At 36.6% G+C, this 27,926-nt stretch overlaps 1 protein-coding gene across 3 annotated transcripts in view; it reads left to right on the top strand.

Annotated features, from left to right (window-relative positions):
* Nucleotides 1-27,926, top strand: part of PPA2 (inorganic pyrophosphatase 2) — an 86,306-nt gene that overhangs the window by 9,414 nt on the left and 48,966 nt on the right. Inside the window, exons 2-7 of one of the 3 annotated variants that reach the window (XM_032400934.1) lie at nucleotides 5,215-5,279; nucleotides 7,128-7,172; nucleotides 12,474-12,527; nucleotides 14,254-14,373; nucleotides 22,333-22,419; nucleotides 27,779-27,905. In XM_032400934.1, coding sequence (XP_032256825.1) covers nucleotides 5,215-5,279; nucleotides 7,128-7,172; nucleotides 12,474-12,527; nucleotides 14,254-14,373; nucleotides 22,333-22,419; nucleotides 27,779-27,905 — 498 coding nt within the window. The remainder of the gene's footprint in view (nucleotides 1-5,214; nucleotides 5,280-7,127; nucleotides 7,173-12,473; nucleotides 12,528-14,253; nucleotides 14,374-22,332; nucleotides 22,420-27,778; nucleotides 27,906-27,926) is intronic. The other 2 variants (XM_032400937.1, XM_032400935.1) reach the window with 2 other exon arrangements.

The following is a 27,926-nucleotide window of genomic DNA, read 5'->3' as shown; positions in this document are numbered from 1 at the left end:
TGTCTATACCGTGTGCTTCAGCTCTGTCCTCTTCATAGAGCGGTACGTGTTGCCCCAGAGCTTGCCGCATATACCACATCTCTCTGTGACTCGTATGTAAATGCACATTACCCTTTTCATTTTGCAGAGGATCAGGATAAATAGCATCTATCTTTACATCTACCTTTGGAGAGTCTTAACACTCTTTATATGGAGCATGCTGGCATACTAATAGCGCTGACCCTAGAAAACTTAATGGGTTCTCATCCTTTCTGCATTAGGTCAGTGATTAGCTTTCTGATTATGCCAAGAGGACTCCTTTGCCTTTGTACTTACTGGATGATGCTGATGCGGATGATGTAGTGCATGCCCTATCTAGGCTGTGGCCATAGCTCACTTTTTAGCACTTTTGTATTCTGGCATCTACTACATTACCTTTTACAAACTAAATTACATATTGCTAATGGAAAAAAAATGAGAAAATTAAGTTTCAGAGAAATTGAGTGACTTTATCAAGCTCAGTAACTAGAAGTCAGGCTCTTGGTCTCTGTATTCATTGCTCTGTGTGAGTTTTTGGTATATTGCCCATCAAAGCATTTTCATTATCTGACATCTAAAGCCATATTTTATTTTTACTGTTGCAGATATAATCCTTTCTATTCTTTTTTCTTCATTAATACATTTTTATCTATACAATTTTGTGATCCAGATGGTTTCTAGTAGGTAGTAGTTATCTGAGTCAGACCATTCACTCACTAATACTCTTTTTACTTTCCAAGATGCCAGTTAGATAACAACTTAAACCCATGTATTGGCATTACCATAGTCTTTGAATATCATGTTTAGATCCTGATTTAAAGAGATAGCTACCTCAGCACACTTCATAAATCTTTAGCTTTTAGTGATCACAGCTTAGGCTGGTCCCATTTTTTCCTCAGGCTTGAGTAATATGCTTTCATCCTAATCTTACTGAGTTTGTTGGGGCTTGTCTCCAGTTAACAAGAACATTGGAGCTTTAGAGAAGTTTAACACCAAATCAATGTGTTAGAGGTATCATTTATTCTTAATTACAAAGGCAGCCTAACTATTCTGTCAAATTTCCTATACTTCCATAATTGTAATAACGAAGTTCCCTGGTTTACTCGGTTACCTGAATTCTTAGAGCTGAGATTATTGTTAATTCCCATCACAGTGATGGGTCCCAAATGTAATAATTGACATAATCTTCCAAAGGATTGTATTTTTCTCAAAACTACCTTGTCTTTGTGACTTAAAGCTGAGAAAAGAATCACAGATTGGTGACTGTTCATTGGAACAAGAGCTGACATTTATACTTTAATACATATTTTTCTTAACCTATTTTTTTTTGCTTCATATTTATTTTTAAAATGATATACGGTAAAATTCAGTCCTTTTTCATGAACAGTTCTGAGTTTTGATAGAATATAGATTTGTTTAAACACCATTGCGATCAAGACACAGAACAATTCACCACTCCTAAACAGTTTCCATGTGGTCTCTCAAGTCACCTTCACCCTCTACCCTCAACTCCTGGCAGTCACTGATCTACTTCTTATGCATGTAGTTTTGCCTTTTCCAGAATGTCATCCAAATGGAATTGTTTGAGTCTAGCTTTTTTCACTTGGCATGATACATTTTAGTTTTATCCATTTTGTTGTGTGTATCAATAGTTCATTCTTTTTTATTGGGTACTAGTATATCATTGAGCAAAATACCATTATATGGGTGTAGCAGAGTTCATTTATCCATTTACTATTTGTACATTTAGTTTGCTTCCAGTTTTTGGTGATTTTGAATAAAGCCACCTATAAACATTCACTTAGAAGTTTTCCTGTAAACATTAGTTTTCATTTCTCTTGGTCAAATACTTAACAGTAGGATTTCTGGGTCAAATGTTTAACTTTATAAGAAAATGCCAAACTATTTTCCAAAGTGGCTATATCATTTTCAATTCCCACTGCCATATCTTAATAGAAAATAAATGTTACCCATTTAAGTATCTGTATTACTTATAGAAAAGTAAATAATCATGCAACAAACTGATAATTTTGTTCTTGTGTTGCTCCTAGATGATTTTAAATTCAGGCAGAGAATTTGAATGGTATGCCAAAGGTTTTTTTTAAAGGTGCATTTTTTAAAAAACTAATGAAAAAGAACTTTGTAGATCATAGCAAGATTGTATATACTTTGCCACTTGTGTGCTCTTTCTCTTCTTTATCCTACCCTGTGAATGGGTCCTTCAGGAGTTACCTTGTTGCTAAAGTGGGAAAAGAAAAATTTCATGAACTGCTTGGAGGGAAAAATGAAATAGTAATAGAGATATATTTATTGAATACCTACTAAATGCTAGGTACTTCCTGGATGCTGGGGACCCAGTGGAGAGTATAGCAGAACAAACAAAAGCAAACAACAAAAGCTTCCTTGGAGAACTTTAGTAGTAAGTGCTAAGGAAACCTACACAACATGAGAAGAAGAAATACTATTTTGGTGAAGTGAGGGCCATTGTTAAGTTACCTGCTTCTAATTTTAGTGGGCTGAAGCATGGCTTGTTTTTGTTTTTTTAAATAAACTGTATTTTGAAATAATTTTAGATTTGGCAAAGTTGCAAAGATAGTACAGAATTCCAATATATCTCTTACCAAACTTCCCCTAATGTTAACATCTCTCATTACCAATGTACGTTTGTTAAAACTAAGAAACCAACATTGGTACCTACTATTAACTCCTCTGATTTTATTTGGGAATCACTAGTTTGTCCACTAGTGTCATTTTTCTGTTCCAGGATCCAGTTCAAGGTACCACATGGCACTTAGTCGTTTTATTTCCTTACTGTCCTCCAGTCTCACAATTTCTCAGTATTTCCTTGTTTGTTTTATGAGCTTGAGACTTTTGAAGAGTGTTGGTTAGGTATTGTGTAGAATGTTCCTCAGTTTGGATGTGTCTGCTGTCTTTCTTGTGATGAGACTGGGGTTATGGGTTTGGGGGAAAAATACAACAGAAGTGAAGTACCTTTCTCATCACAACGTATCAGGAGGTACGTGGTATCAACATGACTTTTCACTGGTGATGTTAACCTTGATCACTTGGCTAAGGGTACTGTTTGCCAAGCTTCTCTACTGTAATGTTACTGTTTTTCCCTTTCTGTGTTGTATTCTTTCGAAGTGAGCACTAAGTCCAGTCTACACTCAGGAGCAGCACAGTAAGCTTTACTTCTTGGAGGGGGACGTCTATAGATATTGCCTTATTGCCTGGAATTTTTCTATAAGGAGAGTTTGTCTCTTCTCTCTCTCATTTATTTATTTACACAATCATTTGTATTAGTGTGGTCTCATGTATATTTATTTTATCCTTTGGCTTATAATCAAATAGTCTATTATCTGTTGCTCAGTTTGTTCCAGCTTTGGCCTTTGGGAGCTCTTACAGATTGGCTGCATTTCCTTTTCACATATCGCCAGCCTTTTGTTTCTTTCAGCACTTGGTTGATAGTTGGTACTACAGGATCCATCAGGTTTATCTTGTATATTCTTTGTCCCAGCCTTAGAATCAGCCCCTTCTTTAAGAAGCTCTAGTTCTTTTTTATTGGAGAATGGTATTTGAAAACCAAAATTTGGGTGCTGCGTGTACTCATTGCTATTGGGCTGTCAGCCAGTCCATGTTTTATTTTGTTAAAATATTTTTAAAGTCTAAATCTGAAAATTATGCCAAAGAGGTAGCAGGCCAGAAATAAAACATACCCTGACTTAGGAAATTATAAACTGAAAAAATTTTATGGCTCTATTAAGCCCAGCTTTTGGAAATAGATGCGTTCCAATAAAAGTGCATATTAAGTTGTATTTTATTTAAATAATATACTTTTTTTTTTTTTTTTTAAGATTTTATTTATTTAGTAGGGAGAGAGAGAGGAAGCACAAGCGGGGAGCGGCAGGCAGAGGGAGAAGCAGGCTCCTCGCCGAGCAGGCAGCCCGATGTGGGACTCGATCTCAGGACCCTGAGATCATGACCTGAGCCGCAGGCAGACGCTTAACCGACTGAGCCACCCAGGCGTCCCTTAAATAATATACTTTTAAAAGTATTTAAAATATGCATTTCAGTATGCAATGAAGATAAGATAGTTTCTATTATTAAAGTTCCTTTTTGTTTTAAGCTTACCCTAATATAAGCATCCTTATCACTGAGTGGGAACCAATGATTTATTTCTTTTCTTTTAATTGGGTAGAACATTTAAATCTTTGTTCATGTGAATTGTAGGCAGAAATTGGGAATTCTGTTGCTAGGTTTCTCCTAGGGAAATTGACGTCACTTTTAATCCAATCACTTATTAATGAATCTCTTTTCAAAAGTGAGATTTTTCATATTTGGGTGATAGTCAATTTCAGACATTTTTCTGCTTTGGATGTTTTAAGCTACAGAGGTAAGTCACTTGACCCTTGAACAAGGCAGGGTTAGGGGCACCTGCCCACCACACAGTCGAAGATCTGTGTACAACTTCTGACTCCTTAAAAACTTAACTGCTAATGGCTTGTGTTGACCCAAGAGTCTTACCAATAGCATAAACAGTCAATTAACATGCATTTTTGTGTGTTATATGTATTATGTACTGTATTCTTACAATTAAGTAAACTAGAGAAAAGAAAATGTTATTAAGAAAATCATAAGGGATGGGGCGCCTGGGTGGCTTAGTTGTTAAGCGTCTGCCTTGGGATCAGGTCATGATCCCAGGGTCCTGGGATCGAGCCCCGCATTGGGCTCCCTGCTCAGCGGGAAGCCTGCTTCTTCCTCTCCCACTCCCCCTGCTTGTGTTCCTTCTCTCTCTCTCTCTGTCAAATAAATAAATAAACTCTTAAAAAAACAAAAAACAAAAAAATCATAAGGGAGAGAAAATACATTTACAGTACTGTATTGTATCTAAAAAACAAATCCGTGTATAAGTAGACCCATGAAGTTCAAACTTACGCTGTTCAAGGGTCAACTGTAAATTATTTCGGCAAACCAAAATACGGTTTATTTGGAATGTATTCTCTTTGGTCATCATACTGGGGCAAATTTTAAAAGTTGAATTAAACTTTAAATTCAGAGTTAAGGTTAATTTGAAAAATCTTTAAACAATTTTTTAAAAAGTTTAAAAGTGGATAAGGATATAATTGTTCTAAAGAACGGGATATTCTAATGCTTTAATTCTGTATTTTTATTTTGTTTTTGTTTTTTTCTTTGCAGAGAATGTAGCTGGTCACTACATTTCCCCCTTTCATGATATTCCTCTGAAGGTGGACTCAACAGAGGTATTGTTTTAACTTGCTTTGGGGGTGAATATATATACTTCTAATATCACAAAATGCTTTTTGGAAGCATCTCAAGGAAAGAATTAGGTTGGAAGTCAAGAAGGACAACAGAGTTGTCATAACAGGATTGTAAGCCTCCTTCATGAATTAGAATTAGTATGAGAATAGGATCCTTCCAGGAGGAAGATTATGGAACACTGAGGTGGGATTTGTGCTGCTTCCAGCCCTTCAGAGGACTGGACTGTCAATATGATGGCAAACAGGGAAAATAATAGTGAAGATTTATTGAATGCTCATGGTGCTTATCCAGACACTGTGCTCAGAGCTTGACTTGCATTTTCTGAGTACGGCTAGGGCTACTGTTATTACACTTACTTTGTTAATGAGGTTCAGTGCTTTGCCCATGGTCACAGATCTGTTCTCTGAGGTGGGAGGTGGGATATGAAATTAGGTGCTCTGACTGCAAAGGTTGCATTCTTAATTGCTCTTCTGTAATCCTTCCAGCTCATTAATTCTAAGTAGTATTTAGCTACAGGACAGGAGGACATATAATCTGGAGAGAGAGGGAAGCCAAAGACAGAGCAGAAAGAACTCCCGTTTTACTGTGTGTGTGTGTGTTCCCCCCATGTGTTTTGTTTTGTTTTGGCCAATGAACAGTCCAACCCGAGTATCTCATGTCTCCTAACACCTCACCTCGCTTTTGGTCAAAAGTGCATGCATTCATTTATTCATTTATTAATTAATTTATTCTTTCAATAAACAGTCATTGCAGCATTATGAACTAGACAGCATTCCAGGCACTAGGGCTGCAGTGGTGAATTAGATAGCTGTGAGATCTCGTTCGCACTCAACTGGAGGAGACAGACAACCAGAAAACAAGTCAATCAATAATGTTAAGTGCTATAAAACTAGAATAGGGTAATGAAAGAAGGAGGGGTTGGTCGGTGCTTCTTCATGTGGGGGTGTACCATGACAAAATCTGTTTACTTAGCATAATAGTAATATTAACATTTTTGGGAATCATGGAGTAGGTAGGGGTGGAGCTGGAGCAAAGAGTGGACTAGAAGCATCCCATTGGGCATGATATTCTGCCTAAGGAGAATGGGGTTTGGGGAATGTGAGATTGGGGTTAGGCAAAGTTGAGAGTGGGGCGGGGCAAAATAACAACAGGATAAGCCAGTGAATTCTGGGCATGTGGAGATTGGTACACACAGTGGTTGTGTGGATAGGCTTCCCCCATCCTCAGCCATAATGGTTGCACCTTGTACTTTGGGATGTGGTATTTTTTCCTTCAGTAGTGGTTTTTTTGGTGTGTAAAAGTTACATAGAAGTGTGAGCATTTGTGAATGGCATAATTTTTCTTCCCAACCCATCACATACTCTGTTTTAATTTGGAAGTGCTTGATGGAGGTGTAGTAATCACACCTTGGTGGAATCCACAGGCAGGAGGTGCAGCTGAGTACTTTCATGGCTTGTTAGTCACACTCCCTAGAGTTTCATTTCAATAATGAAATGACTGTTTTAAGTGTAATCACTGGAAACTGATAGTCTTTCCTTAAAGACCAAACAGAGCCTTTGATTGTTTTATAAAAACTAGGAAAATATACTTGAAAGAGATTTAGCTTTTCTGATAATTTATTTTATGAAACACTTTAATGCTCAGGCACTGGGGATGCAAATGCTGAGAGAAAAGGAACTGGGCATTGGGTAGGTTCTCTGTTGAATCAGGTTTCTGGGTAGCCTCTGTAGTGGAATGTCTCTGTAGTAGGCTTACTTTCACTGCTTTGCAATGCAGCTGTATTCTTTGCTGAAATATTAAAATTACAAATACCATCTTTTCTTTTATAGGAAAATGGCATTCCTACAAAGAGAGCACGAAATGATGAATATGAGGTATATCTCTAAAGGTTTTTATTTTTGTGAGTCACTTCTGTTGTCCATTCAAGACCTTGATGATAGTTTGCGTTTGTAAAATGCTTCTAAGGTTTTCCCCCCTACAAGGTTTTTCTGTGCATTCTCTGTTTTTTTTTTTGCTTCTAGTATCTGTTTAAGGAAGCTAGGGATGATCTTACTGTTTCACTTTTTTTTCTTGTGGTAAAATATACCTAAAATAAAATTTACCATTTATTCCACAGTTTTTAAAGTGTGCAGTTCAGTTTAATTATAATACTTTCACTTGTGCAGCCATCACCACCATTCATCGCCAGAACTTCTTCATCTTCCCAAACTGAAACTCTACTCAGTAAACACAAACTCTCCATTCCCTGCTCTGCCCAGCCCCTGGTAACTACTATTCTACTTTCTGTTTATGAATCTGACTACTCTAGGAACCTCCTTACCATTTCATTTTATAAGTGAAGAGCCAGAGAGAATCAGGAAATGAACCCAGATTTTAGTAGCAAGTTATTTATCATGGTAGATAGTCTAAAGTAAAGGTACTTTATGAGAATTAGTCAGTTTATCATTTTTTTATTTTAAGGGAAAAGGTGGTTTGAGGGGCTGTTTTAGAATTCAGGAACAAGTCTTTTGGGGATAGAGGAGAAACAAAGTTACACCAACTATACGCTAAAATAAATGTGTTCTAAATATATCTTTTAAATATGTGACTGTCAAACCTTTAATAGTTCTTGACTTAGGACCTGAACATTTGATTGATGCCCGTCATCCCATCTCATGCTGTTGATGCCTTTTTATCTTGCTGATGCCAGTTTTTCCTGCCACCTTCCTCAGCCTTCTTTTCCCGTTAACCTTATTTCCATTTTTTCTCTACTCCAACTAAAACTTAGGACCCCAGCCTTTGAATCTACTTCCAGAAATAGCTGCGAGTGCTGTTTAATCCCTACCAGCTTTGCCTGCCATCCATATTGTATTTTCTTAAATTGGTGTCTGTTAAAATGGTCCTTAAACTGTCTATGTTGGAATAACATAGAACGCTTGTTAAAATTTCAAATTCCAGGGCTTATTCCGTATCTACTAAATCAGAATCTGCTTGATGGAGACTGGTTAGTCCACATATTTAACAAGTGTTTCAGGGCATCCTCTACACACTGAAGTTTGAGAACCACTACCTTAGATGGGGGTGAATAGATATTGAGGGCTTCGAGGCTTTATAGGTTCATGGAGACTTTGTGTATTAACCTGGAAGTAGGTTTTTTTTTTTTTTTTGGCAGGAAAAATGTATTCTGAGTCCATACAGCCAACTTAAAATTTAATTCTTAGAACATGGTTCATATGTCAGAGACTACCTGATTTGAGTCTATAGTTTGTGTGTTTATTTATTTATAATTCTCTCCCATTTTTTCCAACCCCAAGCCCTTGGCAACAACTTTTCTACTCTCTGTTTCTGTGAGTTCGTTCCTTTCTCTCTCTCTCTCTCTCTCTCTCTCTCGGTCGTTCTTTTTTTCTTTCCTTCCTTCCTTCTTTCCTCCCTCCCTCCCTCCCTCCCTCCGTCCCTTCCTTCCAGATAAAAGTGGTACAATGCAGTATTTGTCTTTCTCTGGCTTATTTCAATGAGAATAATGCCCTAACAGTCCACTCAGGTTGTCACAAATGGCAGGTTTCCTTCTTTCTCATGGCTGAATAATATTCCATTGTATATATGAAGCATATCTCTTTATCTTTTCATCCATTGACGGACATTTAGATTGTTTCTGTATCTTGGCAATTGTGAATAGTGCTGCAATGACCATGAGAGTGCAGATATCTCTTCAACATCCTGTTTTCATTGTCTTTTTTTTTTTTTAAAGATTTTATTTATTTATTTGACAGAGAGCAGGAGAGCACAAGCAGGGAGAGTGGCAGGCAGAGGGAGAGGGAGAAGCAGGCTTCCTGCTGAGCAGGGAGAGGAATGCGGGGCTCCATCCCAGCACCCCGGGATCATGACCTGAGCCAAAGGCAGATGTTTAATCTCCTGAGCCACCCAGGTGCCCCTCATTTTCTTTGTATAAATATCCAGAAGTGGGATTGCTGGATTATATGATAGCTTTGTTTTTCTTTTTTTGAAAAACTGCAATTCTGTTTTCTGTAGTGACTGCAGCAATTTACATTCCCACCCACTATGCACAAGCATTCCCCTTTTTTCACATTCTCACCAACACTTGTTATTTCTTGTCTTTGGATGATGACAACCATTCCAGCAGGTGTGAGGTGATAACCTCACTGTGGTTTGATTTGCATTTCTCTGGTAATTGTGATGTTGAGCACCTTTTCATGTACCTTTTGACTGTGTCTCTTGGAAAACCATCCATCCAGTTCCTCCACCCATTTTTTTTTAAAGATTATTTATTTGAGGGGCGCCTGGGTGGCTCAGTCATTAAGCGTCTGCCTTTGGCTCAGGTCATGATCCCAGGGTCCTGGGATCAAGTCCCACATTGGGCTCCCTGCTCAGCGAGGAGCCTCCTTCTCCCTTCCCCACTCCCCCTGCTTGTGTTCCTGCTCTCACTGTCTCTCTCTCTGTCAAATAAATAAAATCTTTAAAAAAAAAAAAAAAAAAGATTATCTGAGAGAGCTAAAGAGAGCGTGCATGCATGTGCTCACATAAATGGTGGGAGGAGCAGAGGGAGAGAGTCCCAAGCAGAATCCCTGCTGAATGCAGAGCCTGCCGCCATGCTCAATCTCAGGACCCTTGAGATCATGACCTGAGCAGAAACCAAGTCAGTCACTTAACTGACTGAGCCGCCCAGGGGCCCCCTCTGCCCATTTCTTAATCAGATACATATTTTTTTTTTTTTTCTGTTGAGTTGCATGAGTTCTTTGTGCTTTGGATATTTATCCTTGTCAGATATATGACTTACAAATATTTTTTCCCATTTATAGGTTACCTTTTTATGTTGTTAATTGTTCCCTTTGCTGTGCAGAAGGTTTTAGTTTGATGGTTTAGCTCGTTTATTTTTGCTTTTGTTGCCTTTGCTGTGCAAAGTTTATTTGATCTTTTAAGAGTTAGAGGAAAGAATGGTGATTTCCTCCCATTTTTTCCCAAAGTATATAAAATTTACTGACTTTTTTCATATTTTAATGAGTTTTTCTTTTTGGTTTTTGCAATAAAAATAGAAGGGAAAAGTGTAGAGAAAGAAAACCCCTGAAGGAGGAGGTAAATGGTTCTTGCTCGTACCCAGCTTTCTCACTTGAAATGTGTCCCCTCGTATCTTTGTGATTTTCCAGTAAATTTCAGCAGACCATTACTGATTTATAATTAACAGTAATCTTAGGAGAACCAGACTAACATTGGCTTTAAAAAATTACAGGTAATATGCATTTTAGCTGGAGAGAAGAAAAGCAGGCTGGAGATTGGCTCTTCAGAGATCAGGAACAAGTGATGAAGGAGAGATGGTTTGCAGGCTTAAAATTCAGACCTTATCTTTTGTTCTTTTGGCCTATTTCAAGTCTCTGTGAGTGGTTTTGGTGGGTGTCATTGTGTAAAACAGTTGTGACTAGCCTGGTCTTCTCTGTCACCTCTGAGGATTCATCTGTATGCATTTGTTCTCTTATAGCCAGGCTTTCAGGGATGAATAAATTATGTGAACATCTGCCATTTACTTAGGTTTTTCTTTTTAACAGCTACTTGAGACATATTTAAGCAGGTGCTGGGGTACCTCATAAAAGAGCATAGAAAATGAAACATAACAGCAAGACTGTGTATAAGGTTTCTAAGATAGGTATGAGACATACTTCTAAGGAGCAATTGTTGAGAACTCATTCTTGGCTTTGTTCTTTATTTCGTCATGGATATGCATTTCTGTCATTGGTAAACTTTAGTCTTAACTAGAAAAACTTAACAACCATCATTACTTTTGTGGCTCAATTTATATTTATATTTAATTGTGTAAATGGCATTCTTTGAATTAATAGCATACATGTTTCACTAAGCCCCCAGATATTGTTTAGCAGTGCTGTAAGCCAGAGGTTTGCAACTCTGGCTGCATATTAAAATTGCTTACAGAGCTTTTAAAAATAAGCAGTGCCCTGGCTCCATCCTAAAACTATTGAATTCAAGTATGTGGGAGGTGGGCTCTACAAAACCTTTTTTTTTTTAATTGACCAAAGCTCTTCTGGTGATTTTGATGCATAGCACAATTGAGAATAAGTGTATTTAATCACTGCTTTCTCAGATGATCGGTGCTAAAGGATTCGTTTTTTGGTTTATTTCTGATCTATTGTGAACTGATACTTTTAAAAATACAATAAAAATGAATTATTAGGGAAGTGTAATTCAAGGTTCAGTACACCTAAAAATGACTCCATCAAATTGCTATAAATGTTTCTAAATGAACCAGTAGCAGTGAACTTGCAGATTAGCTCTGGTTCTTGGCCACACTTGGTGTAGCCCTGTTTTAAACCATTACTTTCCGATGGTAAGTTGTTAGTTACTGATATCCAAGTGGCATGCAAGTCAACTTTAACCTTGAGACTTCCTCTTTGTAAGGCCTAAACTATAGGAAATTATAAACTTGTATTCCTAAGTACTGTAGACAGTTATTTTTACTCACCATTGACCTAGAGTCTCTTTTGCTTTAAATACTCTGCAAAGTTCAAAAATGATAAAAAAAAAAAAAAAAAAAAAGCAGTGGTCCTTTTGTAACTTTAGGGAATCAGAAATCCTAGATAAGCTAAGTGTAGAAAGGCATCAGTCTGACTCTTTTTAAACTTGATACTTACCTATGCCAAACGCCTTAATTTTACATTATGATCATAATAACTTGTCTTTAAATATTGCTTTGTGATTTTCAAAATATTTTACTTCATAATTTTTTGTGTATTTTCATTTAAATTATATAATTGATCTTTATTACAACCTTGTGTAGTGAGTAGGACAGATTATTACACTTACTTTACAGGTTGGAAAAATGAGACTTTAGCTTACATGATGGACCCTGTCTCTCACTTCTGTTTTAGTTGGAAAATAAAAATTGAAACAAGTTACCTGACTCCATTCTAGTTCTGTCACTACACTGTGAAGGTGAAATATAGCAACTTCTATCAGTGCAGTAGTGTTCATGTGACATGATGGCTTAAATCCTGCTGTGGTGTAGATAACTTATCTAATTTTTCAGAAGAAATTTAAGGCATATGCAGATGTATGATGTAGTCTCCACACGTTTTTGTGGGGAAAGAAACTACAGCATTCTTGCACAAAAGATAAGTGATAAAGGATAGGTAAAATTTTCAAAATTATCTCTTTTTTTTTTTTAACTGCAGAATTTGTTTAATATGGTTGTAGAAGTACCTCGGTGGACAAATGCTAAAATGGAGGTATGGATATATTCTTTTACCATCAAGTGGAAATTATAATTAATGGTATAAAAACTTTGTTTCAAGTTGTTTGGCAATATTTTGAACTTGGGATGGTCGACAAACTTCTTTATGGTAAAAACAATTGAAAACATTTTTGTGAACTTCGAATCTAGTTCTCAAATAGCAAAATATTATTCAAGGCTGAATTTACACTTTAAAAAAGAGTGTTTTCCATTTTTGTCTCTCTTGTTTGTTATACACATGTTTATTTAATTTTCTTTGACTCCTCTGTCTTTGAAAAGAACAAACATTTTCAAGGTTTATTTAAACAGATTCTGAGATGTATTTTGTTCACAGATATAATTGAAACATATTTATTTGGGACTGATGGCAAGTTTAGTTTCTAAGCACTAACCTGTCCTTTAGATTTTACTCTACCAGAAATGAAAGCATTTTCCTGGCCAACTCTTGATTTGTAAGTGCTATATCTGAGGGCATATGCTGTTCCCCTGGTTACCTTTTTTTTTTCCTTTTTTTTTATCTTTTCCTTGAGACATGAGCCTATCAGGAACTTCCCTTTTGCCCTTCAGAATTTTATTGTTCCATCTTCAGTTAGGTAAGATTCCTTATAGTTCTGAGTGAAATTTAATTTATGGTACTTAGTTTCTTTAGTTATTTAAGTCTTGTCCTATAGCTTTGGGTGTGATGGCAAGTATTATTTCAAGTATTTTTTTTTTTTTAAAAGATCTTATTTATTTATTTGAGAGAGAGAACATGCAAGCACCCACGTACACGCACGCAAGAGAGCACGTGCAGGCGGGATGAAGGGCAGAGGGAGAGGAGAGAATCTCAAGCAGACTCCTCGTGGGGCTCAGTCTCAGGATACTGAGATCATGACCTGAGCCAAAATCAAGAGCTGGGCATTTAACTGACTGAGCCACCCAGGACACCCCTCAAGTATTTTAATTAAGGATTGTTATATAGATGTATGTTTTTCAGAATTTATATTTATTTATTTATTTATTTATTTTATTTTTTTCAGAATTTATATTTAGAGAATTGCCAGTAATTTCACCAGGTCCTAGTAGCATGTTTTGGTTAATATTTTAATAGGGAAAAGTACAAAAAATAGATTCTTTTTTTGGTCTTCCTTCAGAATATTTCAGCCTTCTGGCTACTTTCTATCTCAGTTAGGTATAGAATCAAGAATCTGTGAGAGTCTACCTAATTTAAGCAGTGTTTATTCATTCAAAAATAGCTTCAGTTATACTTTATGGGATAGTTTTTTTTTTTTTGCAAGGTAGTCTGAGTATATTTGATAGAAAGGTAACTGAAATGAAATGACTCGGTGAAAATCTTTAAGTTAAACTCACTATCATAAGGTTGATGGTAAGACACCCAAATTAGTATCAAAAAGCAAGTAGGTTAAAAAAAAAAAAAAAAAAAAAGTAGGTTAATCTTTATCCTTTTGCTATTTCAGTCATTCTATTATTTGTGTTAGAAACGAGTGCATATATAATAGTGTGCCTAAATATATAATCCGATGTTTTCAGACATTTTTTCTTACACAGTACTATAAAGTAGAAATAAGAGTTAGCTTAATTTATTTTAAAGTATCTTTGATCAGTAAGTTGGAATATAAATATTTAGCCCGATAATAGCAGACAGATTTAAAATATACAGTTTGAATATAGGATTAATCATTGCTCATCCTCCTCTCCCCTTTTTTCCATGATCTACTTAGATTGCCACAAAGGAGCCATTGAATCCCATTAAACAAGATACAAAGGATGGCAAGCTACGCTATGTGGCGAATATCTTTCCTCACAAGGGTTATATCTGGAATTATGGTGCCCTCCCACAGGTAACATTTTTGTTATAATGGTAAAACTTCTCTGTCTTCTGAAAAAATTGCCTTGTAAATCCTGTGAACTACTTGAATTTAAATTGGTTCTGAGGGCATGTCAGTTTGAGAGATTTGTAAATTTAAAATTTTTTAATGTGGAGTTTTATTGTAGCAATAAATTTTTTTCCAACTATATATATATCTGTACTCAAGTTCTTGGAGTTAGGCATATAGAACACTTATATTTGGCATTTGAACACATTTCTTTTTCTGGGCTTGGCAGTTAAGAGTCAGTGAAAAATGTTTTACCTGCTTTACCTTCAGTCATTTCTTTGAATGTGACAAGTTATGTTTTTGTATATATTCATGTATGATAGCATCCTATCTTATCCCTTTTTGTTTTCTTCTCATATTTCCTCACCCCTGGGAAATGGTATCTCCTTCCAGATTATTTAGTGAGTAAAACTCAGAGTATGCAGAATCAAAAGTCTAGGTTTAGGAGACATAGAGAAGCATCTGTCTTTAATGATTACAAAAGCCATCATATTAGACCATCTGTCTGGATATTTAAGTTTTATATTTTATTTTATTTATTAATTTTAATATTTTGCATGAAATTCCAAAATGCTTTTGGGGAAATAACTGAGAAAAGGGAGTCTGGCTTTATCCCACTCAAAAAAAAAAAAAAAAACCAAACAGCTGCCCATGTAGAATAAATATTTACAGGAAAAGAAGAAAGAAAATTGTTTTCTAAGGGGTCAGCCTGCCTTTGATGCATTTAGACCACCCACATGGATACATTCTTGGTTAAAACAAACACTTCTAAAATGATGTACTAAGAATGAGAATGTCTGTTGAAATAATGAAGGCAGGTGTCTGACTCCCCAGGTGCCTAAGTAGACATTCTGTTTGACCTAGCAGTAAGAGGGTAAAAAACAATTTTTTTAAGCTTACGGGATACTGTTTGTAGGAGAGGATGTATGGATGAGGGGAAGGCCGAAGAAGCAGTTGGATTGGAGAAAGACAAAACAGGGACATATAAAGTAGAGTAGGCAGGGGATAAACTAAAGTTCATATATTTGTTTATTTCATGAAACATTTATTAAGGATTTTTGTGCTAGGCAGTGTATAGGTGTTGGGTATACAAAGAAAAATGATATACATACATAAGATGAAGGCAGCATAGTAAGTGACTGAGAATGTGGGTTTTGGAGCAGATGGCACTTACTAGTAATGTGACCTTGGGTAAGTTGCTTTGTCCTTCTGTGCCTCACTTTCTTCCTCTGTTAAATAGAGATGATAAAGTACCTAGTGCATATGGTCATGTTGAAGTTAAATGAATTATTGCACAGTGATCTTAGACGAGTGCCAAGAGGATAATGATCACATTATTATAGCTACTGGTACTTTTATTATATGGTCTTCCCTCTGAAGGAATTTAGAGGGGGTTATCAACAACTAAACCACTGGTTACCATGGAGCATGGTAAGTTTACTAATTCATCTACTAATTCTGAGCTTTTGTAGTTTTTCTGTCTAAAGTCCTGACAAATTTTTGTACTCCTCTGGATGTGTGTGAATTTTCAGGGGGCCCCTACCTACTATTATAGTAGTCTGTTAGGTCTAGTAGTTTTACTGTAGACTCTAGCAGTCTCTTAATTCATCCTGAACTATTGCCTACTGAAATTTAATAACCATCTAGCATCCAAAATAGCATTTTAAAACTTAAATCTACTAATGTTTTGCTCATATGAGAACCTCTTTAGTGGTTTCCTATTTTCAAAAGGCTAAAATACAATATTCTGTTTTTAGATTTTATTTATTTGAGAGAGAGAGAGCGTGCAAGCGAGGGGTGGGGAAGAGGGAGAAATAGACTCCCCGCTGAACAGGGAGTCTGATGTGGGGCTCGATCCCAGGACCCTGGGATCATGATCTGAGCCGAAGGCAGATGCTTAATTGAGCCACCCAGGCGCCCCAAAATATAATATTCTTAGCATGGCTCCTTAACCCTGACTAATCTGGTCTCTGCTTCCTGTTCTAGCCTCCGTTTTAGCAATTGTGTTTCCTCGCTTCCATTCCACCACAGTGACTTCTTTAGTGTTTCTGATTTCCCTTGTTTCTATACCAAGGCATCACAGAGCTGTTCCTTCAGTACACACTATATCAGTGCCTGATGTTTGCCAGGCAATGTTGTAAGTACTGGAGGGAAAGTAGTGATAAGAATGACAAAAATCCTTCTGGGTCTTTTATTCTGGACAGAGTGACCGACAAAAAAAAGGGTAATAAAATGTATAGTGTGTCAAATGGTGGTAAGTGTGTTGGAGAACAGTAAAGCAGGGAATGGGACTAGGATATATTGGGAATATTGCAATTTTGATAAGGAGAAGACCTCTGTGAGAAGGGGTTATTTGAGTGAAGACCTTCAGGAAGTGAGGCGACAAGTACCATGCACTTCTGGGGGAATCCAACAAGAAACAGGAAATGTGAAGTAGGCCTAGTGTTTGAGTAACAGAAAGACCAGTGGCTAGAATGGATGTGAGGAGGAGGAAATAGACCTGTAGTCTCTCTGCCATTTTTAACCAGAGATCTTTACCATCTTTTTAAAGTGTGTGTGTTAGTCTTCAGCAAAAGAATACACTAGATTGCATAGAAGTTATTTACCAAACAATAAGTGAACTGATTAATGTTTATGAAAAATTGAAATTAGGCCAATTGTTCATGGGAAAGGATAATTGTACCTAATATCTTTTCGCTTCATTGTCACTATCAAGACAGAATGAGTCTGTTAAAATGATAGCCAGCTCCTGGTCCCGTTTATATTTTTTATTTCATCTCCAGCTTCTCATCCTTCTTTTGCTCCCTCACTCCCACACTGGCCTTCTCACGATTCCTCTTGTTCTCCAGGCACACTCAGGCCGCAGGTCTTCATCTTTACATGTCCTCCAGCTTGGAACAGGTTTTGCCAGAAATGCACATGGCTTACGTCCTTAAATTACGTTTGGTCATAAATCACCTTCTTCATGATGCCTGCCCTGAAAATCCTTTAGAATTTTAACTCTGCCTCCTGCTTCCCTACTTTATTTTTTTTCCCTTTTTTATAGAACCTACCAACTTCTAACATGTTCTATAATTTAGTTACTTATTATGTTTATTGTTAATTTTTTCCAGCTAGAATGCAGACTCCAGGAGGACAGGGATTCTGTCTTTATTGTTCATTGACGTCTTCCAACTAACTGCCTACCTTAGTACCGGGCACGGCATAGGTGATTAACAAATATTTGGGGAATGAATGCATTGTGTGTATTACACTTGTTTCATATGTGTGTGTGGGTATTAGATTTTGCTGTTTTCTTATGATTTGTCCTGTAACAGAGGGACGTTTGTTCAGAATAGTTACCAAGCCAACCGTGCTTGGAAGAACATTAAGCAGCAGAGGATTGCTTAAGTAGCAGTCTCTCTTCCTCGGCTCGTGATTCATCAGTGTGCTGTCATTATTTCAGATCTTTAGCTGTCTAGACTGTTAAACCTTAATAACTTTTCCCTCACTAGCAGTAATGCCTTCCCCAAAGTTTGGGTTTGGCCTAAGCAAAAATTTTCATTCCTCTCCCCCAGTTATATTTCCTTGTATAGTCGATTACTCAGTGTTACATCTTCTGAGTGAATATTTAGAAGACCCATTAATGTTAACGGACTGGATAATGTTAAAGGACTAGAATCACGAAATTTAAGATTTCTTTAATCTTTTATTTTTTTTGTAATGCAAAAATTTTTTTTAGTTGAAGTATAGTTGACACACAATGTTATATATTACTTTGAGCTGCACAACATAGTGATTGGACAACTCCGTAGTTTATGCTACACTCGCCCCAAGTGTAGCTACCATCTCTTACCATACAACACTATTACAATACCATTGACTATATTCCCTATGCTGTACTTTTATCCCTGTGACTTACTCATTCCATAATTGGAAGCCTGTCCCTCCTACTCCCCCTTCACCCGTTTTGCCAACCCTCTGCCTTCCCCCTAAGATTTCTTCAGTCTTAATGTAATACTGTTGTGTTTTTATTTTGAACTTCATTATAAATTTGGTTCATTGACCCCAAGTAGCATTTAGTACCACTTATTAGCTTTATAACCTGGGACCAGTGACTAAATCTCTTGAGGCCTATTTGTACATCTATATCATCATACCACCTACCCCACAAGATTCTTGTCAGTATTGAATGAGATAATCAGAGCGAAGTGTTCAGCCCCGTAGTGAGTTCTCAGTGATATTTTCTCGACGATGACACCGTTGTCACTGATACTAGCTGCTACCAGTGAGACAGCTGGCAGTGGCCTTTGCTCCAGATTGAATCTGTTAAAAGCACAGGTAGTGGCTAGGTGGATCCTCCTTCCCTTGACTTGATTACTGGAATCCTGATTAATCAGGAAGTAGTTCTCAGGAAGCACCTGTGTGTACAGCTCTGTACAATTCAATGCTTTTTTCACCTAAAGACCAGAGCATGGTGATTACAAATGTATTAATTAATATTTGTAGATTATAAAGCAATGATCTCAAACACCTGCACAAGGATGAGAAAGATTTGTTTTAGGCTAGATCAGTAATCTGTGTATTCTGATTTATTTATTTTCATAGCTTTATAGCCATTCTTTGTGTGAGATTAACATTATATTTCTGTTGATAGTTTCTCTCTTTTTTATGCTTTTCCTGGGTCCATGCTAAAATTTTTCTTTATACGTAGCATATTTAGGTATGTACTGGTAGGTATATACCTATGAGTCAGATTGCTTAATTGTGAGCTACACACTTTTTTTACTCTACTAGGTATGCCCAAATTGCTTACAAAAGAAATTGTAACAATATACACTCCTACCAGCAGTATATAGTATTCCAGATGCCTTACATCCTCACCAGTACAGTTGACCCTTGAACATGAGTTTGAACTGCATGGGTTTGAATCCACTTATATACAGATTTTTACGGTACACTACAATAAATGTATTTTCTCTTCCTTATGATTTTCTTGATAACATTTTCTTTTCTCTAGCTTACTTTAAGAATACAGTATATAATGCATGTAACATACAAAATATGTGCTGTTCATGTAATTGATAAGGCTTCCTGTCACCAGTAGGTTGTTAGTAGTTGTTTTTGGGGAGTCAAAAGTTATACTCAGATTTTCAACTGTGTAGGGGTTCAGTATTCCTAACCCCGAGTAGTTCAAGGGTCAGCTGTATTTGGCATTATCAGATTTTTAGGTTTTTGACATAGTGTCTCATTATAGTTTTAATTTTTATTTTTCTGATCAGACTAAGTATCTTTTCATATATTTATAAGTTACTCATGTTTCCTCTTTGAATTACCTGTTCCTGTCTTTGGCCCATTTTGTATTGGATTGCACTTTTTCTTATTTACTTGTAGAAGTTATTTCTAAATTTTGGATGCTAATCTTTTTCTTACTTTTGTGAAGCAAATATTAAGATTTGGAATTTCCTCTTGTGGATATAGAGCTTTTTTAGTTGTTTCTCTGCCTAGCTATCCAGTTAAAGCTCCACAAGGGGGCGTAATCAAAGTTTTAAATTTGTCAAGATTTCCTCTCCTGGTGCTTGCTTAAAATTATATTGTATTTTCAAGTTAAGTTAGAAGTCATTTAGCGTGAATCTCTTTTGTAATCACAGTGGAGGCCTGTGCATAAAGTATTAGAGGCAGGACTGGAACTAGAACCATTCTGGTGTTTTTGCTGTAAGGGAAATCGTGAAGAACTTGCCGTAAAAGTATCAAGATTGTATAGCTTTAGAATTTTGCACTTATGTACTTACTTCCTTGACAGGAGGAATAAATTGATAGATAGTACTGAAAGTGGAGTTCTGAGAGGAATATAGACCAACCAATTAATAAATGGGAAATACCCACCAAAACCAAATGAAGTATAGCTTATATGAAGACTGTTTTTGCCTCAGTTCAAGGAAGGCGTTTCTTAAAATTACTGCTGATCAAAATGGACTAAGTTATCTCATGAATTTGTAAGCCTCCTGTTCATTGGTAGTATTCATGTGGATGTTGAATGACCATTAACAGTCCTAGAACTCAGGGCTGGGACATATCTAGCAATTGTCTTACATAGGCCATTTTTTTAATAGGTGAGGAAACTGAGATCTGGATGTTTTGGCCAAGGTAGTTTGTGATGGAGGTAGAACTATGGTCTAGGCATCTTCCTTTAGGTCAGAATGACTTTAGCTAACACATTTGTCCCCTTCTGAGGGTGGGAGTAAAGTTAAGGGAAATTCAAGAGAGGCTTCTTGTATCAGGAAGGAAGAACCTCTCAGATATTTTCTGATTCTGCTTCTGGGTTTTCTGATTTCAGTCTTATCTCAGTCCCATCTTGGTTTCTCCAGCGCATCAAGATTAATTTTGTAGCATTTATGACAAATGCTGTACCATTTGCTAACTTGACATTCTCCAGGGTAGTGACTGTTCATCTCTGTTCCTAACTTCCGGCCCAGAGTAGGTACTCAATAATGTTTGCTGTGTGAATGGCTGCCTACTTAGGAGATTCTGTGAGTAAGAGAAGGTATTTAAAAGAAGAGAACCGTGAAGTAGAATAAGGTTATATCTGAAAGTAATTGCCATTCGGTTGCTGTCGTTATCAAAATTTGGGCATCATAACATAATGATGAATACCTTGAGTTCTCATCCCATTGCCACCATTTAGAAAATGTGAGCATTGGGCAAATTTAAATTCTGTGTACTTCAGTTTATTTGTCTGTAAAATGGGGTACCTTCCTCATGGGGTATAGGTAGGTGTATGTGTGTGTGTGTGTGGTTGTGTGTATCACTTGGAAAGTGTCTCTCCCCTGTAACCAGTATGTAAAGTTAACAATTATGTTTATTCTTATATTTTATTATTAATATTAGTATTTGAGGTAGTGAAATGTAGATTTACTGATTTTTTTTTTTTTGCAAGGTGGGGTTCAGTTTATTCCTAAATATAATTTGGACCAGAAGGAAAATATTGGAGTTTATCTAGGGTTTAGCTGTAAACAAGAGTATACTTTTAAAATTATCAATATAAAATTAGAGGAACTAAGTTTGAATAATCTGCAATTATTTCTACATAACGGTCTTGAGGTGACGCAGTCTCTGCGCATGTTGTAATGTATATCTGAGGAAAATAATTTTAGGGAACTTTTACAGTTCCATTTAGAATCAGGTAATTATGAGGCTTTTGGAGAAGGATGGTGCCTAACGGATATTTAAATTTGATAGCAAATTTCTGGTATACTGTTCATTTATAGAAATGCTCATGTGTATATTTTGTAACCAGCAGGGTATACTCTTTTCAGTAAACCAAAGAGTTGACACCTTTTCATGCTTTTGTGAAGGTCTTGAGATTTGATGGCAAAGTAGCGCATTTTTTAAATGGAATGAAATGAGACAAAAATAGATTTTTCTTTTATTTGGTGTAGATTCTATCTTGTTCTTTAGCTTATGAAGGGAAAACTAGGTTTTTTCTAGTAGAAGTTGTTTATTTTCAGACACAGAGAGCCAGACCCGATGCTGTTACTGTGTCAAAGGAAGCAATGAATGATGGAAGCAGCAGTTTAGGCAGCCCGTGGAAGTGACGCAGACAGTGGAAACTTCTGAACTGAAACTTGAAAAGAGAGCATGAATTCACATGCTGACTCAACTTGGAAGAAGAGTATGTTTGGAAATACTGCCCACTTTCAGATGTGATTATACAGAAAAATGAGAGACCAGAGGGAGGAGATACTATAAATCTGTCTTAATTATTATGATGTTTAGGGTTGTACTGGCATGTGGGTGTGGAGCCTGTGAAATTTCTGAGAATTTTCCCTTTGGATTATGACTATCTATAAAACTTCTGTGATCATGTGGAAAGATTAAGATACATTATAGTGAGCATTAACCTACATTTCTGCCTCCCCCTCCCTTTTTTTTTTTTTTTTTTAGACTTGGGAAGATCCCCATCGAAAAGATAAGAGTACAGACTGCTGTGGAGATAATGATCCTATTGATATTTGTGAAATAGGCTCAAAGGTTTGTTTCCTGGACCCTGTTATTCTAATGTGTTCTAGTTTGTTCATGCCATAAAATTTCAGTTCTCTTCGGAAGGCACCAGCTCTTCAGCTCTCCCAAGGTCTGGCCTATTGCTCCCTCTGATACGAGTCCCTTTTTGTATCTTTCTTTCCTTCTCTTAGGCTAGGGGTGGGTAAACTGCAGCCCATGGCAAGTGCAATATAGTGCACCACCTGTTTCTATCAGTAACACAGTTATGCCCATTCACTTACGTATTCTCTGTGGCTGCTTCTGTCCCGAAGTTGAGTAGCAACAGAGACCGTACCATCCACAAAGTCTAAAGTAACTACTGACTGACTTTTTACGGAAAAAGTTTGCTGAGTCCTGTCTTTGGCTTCCTTGCCCATTATCCAGACAGGAAATTCAATACTGAATAAAGCCAACTCGGATTCTTGTCTTTATGTCTGCTTCCAGGTTTGCCAAGACCTACTGGGGAAGAACAAAACCTGCAATTTCATAGGGTGCTGCTACTTATAGAATTCTTTGTGTTTTTGGTCCATTTTTCTATTTTCTATTGCATTTATTGCTAATACTTGTTGTTCCCTGTTGACATTCAATTCCTTGCACTTTGTTCTAACTGAACAGTAGAACATTTTGTCTTTAAATTTTGTCGAGCCCATAGGAACCAGCGGATAAAAGCTCCCTCATCTTTTCTTTTTGGACTACCAAACTACCCGGGTTTACAAACATTTCTTTCCTTTCTTCTCTTACTGTGAGAACTGTCTTTCTTACGTAAGACCTGGGCTTCCACCTGTAACAGTATTTTCTCACCCCTTCCCTGTTCTTTATTCACAACTTCTCTTTCTTTATTGGCCTCCTCCCCTGTGCCTTCTTCCCCTTCACATGAAGACTCATAAAAAGAGTTTTCAACACTCATCTGCATCTCCTACTTTCCATGTAATCTTCAAACCTATTTCAAAATTGTTTCCATGCCCCCAGTATTTCCGTGAAACTGCTCTCAGAAAGGTCCCTGCTAACTTTCTTTTAGCCAGACCTAGCAGGCTTGTTTCCTAGGCTTTGTCTAACTTGAACTCACTGTGGCATTTTATACTGTTCACTCTTCCTTCTTGAAACAGTCTCCTCACTTGACTTTGATTGTATCATACTATCGTGGTTGTGCTCTAATTCTGCTGCTTTCTTGGTTTCTTTTCAGGCTCCTATCTCTAATTCTTAAGTATTGTTTGGCTTGAGGGTTGTGCCTTTGTCCAGCTCTTCTCTAATTGGATCTCCCTTCATTTTTCTTCCTTGGGAACAGGTTTTTTTTTATTTTTGCCTAGTTTTGTTTTTATCTTTGACCTAAATTTCTTCAACATTTGGGACTTTTTATTGTTTAAGAAAATTGTAGTTATATTATGGAAATAAAATCAAGCATAAACCTTCCCTCACAATCCTCCTATCCCAATAAGTCATATAGTTGTTTTTTTTTTTTAAGATTTTATTTATTTGACTGAGACAAAACACAAGCAGGGGGAGCAGCAGAGAGAGAAGGAGAAGCAGGCTCCCTACAGAGCAGGGAGCCCAATGCGGGGCTTGATCCCAGGACCCTGGGATCATGATCTGAGCTGAAGGCAGATGCTTAACCGACTGAGCCACCCAGGCGCCCAGTCATATAGTTTTTATCTTTCCATGTTTTCTTCTTCTTGGGGTAAATATATAAACATTTTGATTTTGTTGGACATTTTTTCCATTTTATTTTTTGTTACACAGTTAGTATAGTTAAAGGTTTTCCTGAATATAGCTTTTCCTTTTTAATTTCTTTTGGGAGAACTGGCTATAGGAGGCAGGGTTTCTAGAATGGCCTCTCAAAGATGTTTGCCCTAATCCCTGGAATCTGTGAATATGGTAATACGTCACTCCCTTGGTTATATTATTTTATATAACCGTTTACTTTAAAGAAGGATTATCCTGGATTTTCCATGCAGATCCAGTGTAATTAAATGAGTCCTTAAAAGTAAGGAACTTTCTCTTGTTGCTAGAAGAAGAGGAACTCAGAGGTTCAGAGTGTGAGAAGTACTGATATTTCATCGCTGGCTTGAAGATGGAGAAGGGGGCATATGAAAAGGAATGCACTTGGTTTCTAGCTGCTTAGAGCAGTCCCTAGTTGACATCCAGCAAGTTAGTGGGGACCTCAGTCCTACAACTACAAGGAACTGAATTTAAGTGGATTCATTTTTAGAACCTTCAGATCAGATCCCAGCCTTTGCAACACCTTGATTTTGGCCTCGTCAGGTTGTTAAACAGAGAATCTAGTAAGCAGAGAATCTAGCCATGTTGTGCTTGGACTTCTAACCTGTGGGAACTGTGAAACAATAAATTTACACTGTTTTAAGCCTTTAGGTTTGTCATAGTTCGTTACACTACAGTAGAAACACGGGATAACAGGCTTTAAGCAGTTTTACTTTCCATGGTTTCCTTGTATGGATTGGGTCCAGCTGGTTTTACCTCATTCAAATTCAGAATCAACGTAGAACTTTTGCTGTAGACCACTGTTATATTCTGCTCATACCAGGCCCCTGAGAAGTTAGCAGTTGACAAGTGTGAGCTGATAAATACATGTAGAGCCCAGAGAGAAAAAGAATATTAATATCTGTAGAAGACCTCTTCTGTTCTAGGTCATGTATGTGTTACAGCCTTTGCTCTTTACTTCAAGGAGTAAGTGATACAATCTCCATTTCACTGTTGAGAAACCAAGTTCTAAAGTAATTGCGTGAAGTAGTTTGCCTAATGCCACCTTTAGGAATGGTGGAGAAAGACTTCAGCTTCATAATATTTATGACTTAAAAATCCTATCTTTTGAAAGCTTTCCATAATAGCTAGAAAAGTTGGTGATAACCCTAGTCTGATTCTGCCTAAAACCTTTGAGGCAAACCTACATTGTTTCAGAATCTCAACTCATTTTTCAGTGATAGACTCTACTGGACACATTAATTTCCTTGGAGGGGGTAGATTGATAGTTTTATAATGAAACTGGGAAAATAAGTTTCATCTTGTAGCCAGTGCAGTTTATTCCTTTAGTTAATGAGACCTGAAATAACATTTAGTAAATATGAAATCAGTGTTAATCACCATCTAAAGAACAGGTTGGTTGTTGTTGGTACAGTGCTCCTTTCTTTTGTGTCTGGCTGTGCGAAGAGTCCTTAAATCATCTAAGGAACATAATAGTAGAAAGCGTCTTTGAACACTATGTTGTAAATGGACAAAGGGAAGGGAGCAAAGTCCTGGAAGTTGATAATAGAGTTAGAACCACATATATAGAAATTTAAGGTTGTTGAAATTCCATGAGGGATTATGTATTATTCACTTGGTGTCTAACACTGTGTGTTCTCCATACATTTGTTGAACTGATTTAGAATAAATTGAATTGTAGAAGGTTCATAAGAATTTTACCATTTGTTCTTAAGTATCTTATTCTGAGTTTTTGGTTTGCCTGAGAGTTTCCTTTCCAGTCTTTAAAGGTATTATAGCAAGACAGTGGTTTATCTAATCCCTTTCTGTTGCTTATGAGATCAGAGAGCAAGTATCATTCTGATGAAACTTGATAATCCCCAAACATGCTTCCTGCTTGCCCTTGTAACCATAAATATCTCAAATCTGCTCTTAATGTTGTATGAAGTTTCAAAGTAAATTATTAATTTTTGTGAATAAAAATAAAATTTACAATGTGCTTTTTAAAACTACACATGATTCTTAGGAATTCTGATAAGACGCCCCTGCCACCAAAGTCTTCTGCAGGGTCCTCAGTTGGAACTGTTGACATTTTGGATGGATAATTCTATTATAGGGGACTGTCCTGTTCAGCATCCCTGGCCTCTTCCCACTAGATGCTAGTAAAACCTCCCCATTTTTGACAATCAAAAATGTTTTCAGGCATTGCCAAATAGTCTGTAGAGGGCAAAATTGCACCTGGTTGAGAACCAGTGATCTAGTTTATCACTGAGTTAACCAGTGTGGCCAGCCTTACACTGGTAATTATATGATAACTTCAAATTTGAACATTTTTGTTTTATAAAGGATCTCCTGGCATGAGGTGTGTAAGTCTCCCCAGTAAGACTGGAAACCTTTGAGAACAGAGATTCTTTCTTTTTGTATACATAGTGTTTAATATAGTGATGGGTATTTAATAGAGCTTAAACATGTGAGTCTGGCTAATATAATTGTGCATATTTCCCTAAAAGTGAGATTTTGGTTTACTTTATAAAGTCACACTAATCTTTTGTGTAATTAGTTGTAACTAATTACAAATTCACATAGAATTATATTAAGATTTTAGATTCATTTTGCAAATGTTCTGAACGGATTTATTTGACTTCATGGTTTCAGATCTGGTTTTTTTTTCTTCTCAAATTTCAAGACATAAAAGTGACTTTCTTTTGCATACCTTGCTTTCCAAATGTAAAAGCTGCATTTTGAGTCATGAAGGAATTTGTTCTGAAGCATGTGTTCAAATTTTAACTTGCAGTGAAATTCTATAGAGCAAACCAAACCTTTAAAAATAAAAGGATATAGAAAGAATGCATGCATATAAACTTGTCATTGGCAACTTGAGGGAACCACTGAAATAACTTTCTTTAACACATGGAACATCTGCTTCAACATCATGCAGTTTCTTGGTTTCCTTTAAAATCTTTTTAAAGGGCACCTGGGTGGCTCAGATGGTTAAGCGTCTGCCTTCGGCTCAGGTCATGATCCCAGGGTCCTGGGATCGAGTCCCACATCGGGCTCCCTGCTCCTTGGGAGCCTGCTTCTCCCTCTGCCTCTCTCTCTCTCTGTCTCTCATGAATAAATAAATAAAATCTTAAAAAAAATAAAATAAAAATAAAATAAAATCTTTTTAAAGCATTTTGTGAAACCTGTTTTATCTGTATTTTTAACATGTTAATTCTTTCATTGTCATTCATTATCTTAAGGCTGTATTCTAATATGTTAAAAATTTACTTTTCACTAGTGACTGATAAATGTGGTTTGTAAAACAATTTAGAAGGATTCTCAGGTCTCTTTTTTTATCCCTAAGCAGCGAAAGCGAGGTTTATACTGTGCAATGATATACATAGGTTTATTTTCTGTTTAGTATGAGTTTCTAGGCCTAGTACATTAAATTGCAAGATCTATAAATAACTTCAGTTTCCAAAAGGGATCCAGAAACTTAATTCTAAAAGGGATACCATAAAAGGCTTTATGACTGTTTTTACATTATCTTTAATTATTAAAGCTTTATTAAATTTCAGTCTATAGTGCTTTTAATCTTTCACATGGGTTTTTATGATATATGAGTAAATTTCCCCAAAGCCTTGCAAATGCTGAATTTCTTTTCTCTTTAAAGGTTCTTTCTTGTGGAGAGGTTATTCATGTGAAGATCCTTGGAATTTTGGCTCTTATTGATCAGGGGGAAACAGATTGGAAAATAATTGCTATCAATGTGAATGATCCTGAAGCCTCAAAGTTTCAGGGTAAGTCTGTAACTTTCCAGA

The sequence above is a fragment of the Phoca vitulina genome, unplaced genomic scaffold (genome assembly GCF_004348235.1).
Source record: "Phoca vitulina isolate PV1807 unplaced genomic scaffold, GSC_HSeal_1.0 scaffold3, whole genome shotgun sequence".
NCBI lineage: Eukaryota > Metazoa > Chordata > Mammalia > Carnivora > Phocidae > Phoca > Phoca vitulina.
The sequence above is the reverse complement of the archived record's forward strand: the minus strand, read 5'-3'. Positions and strand labels throughout refer to the sequence as shown.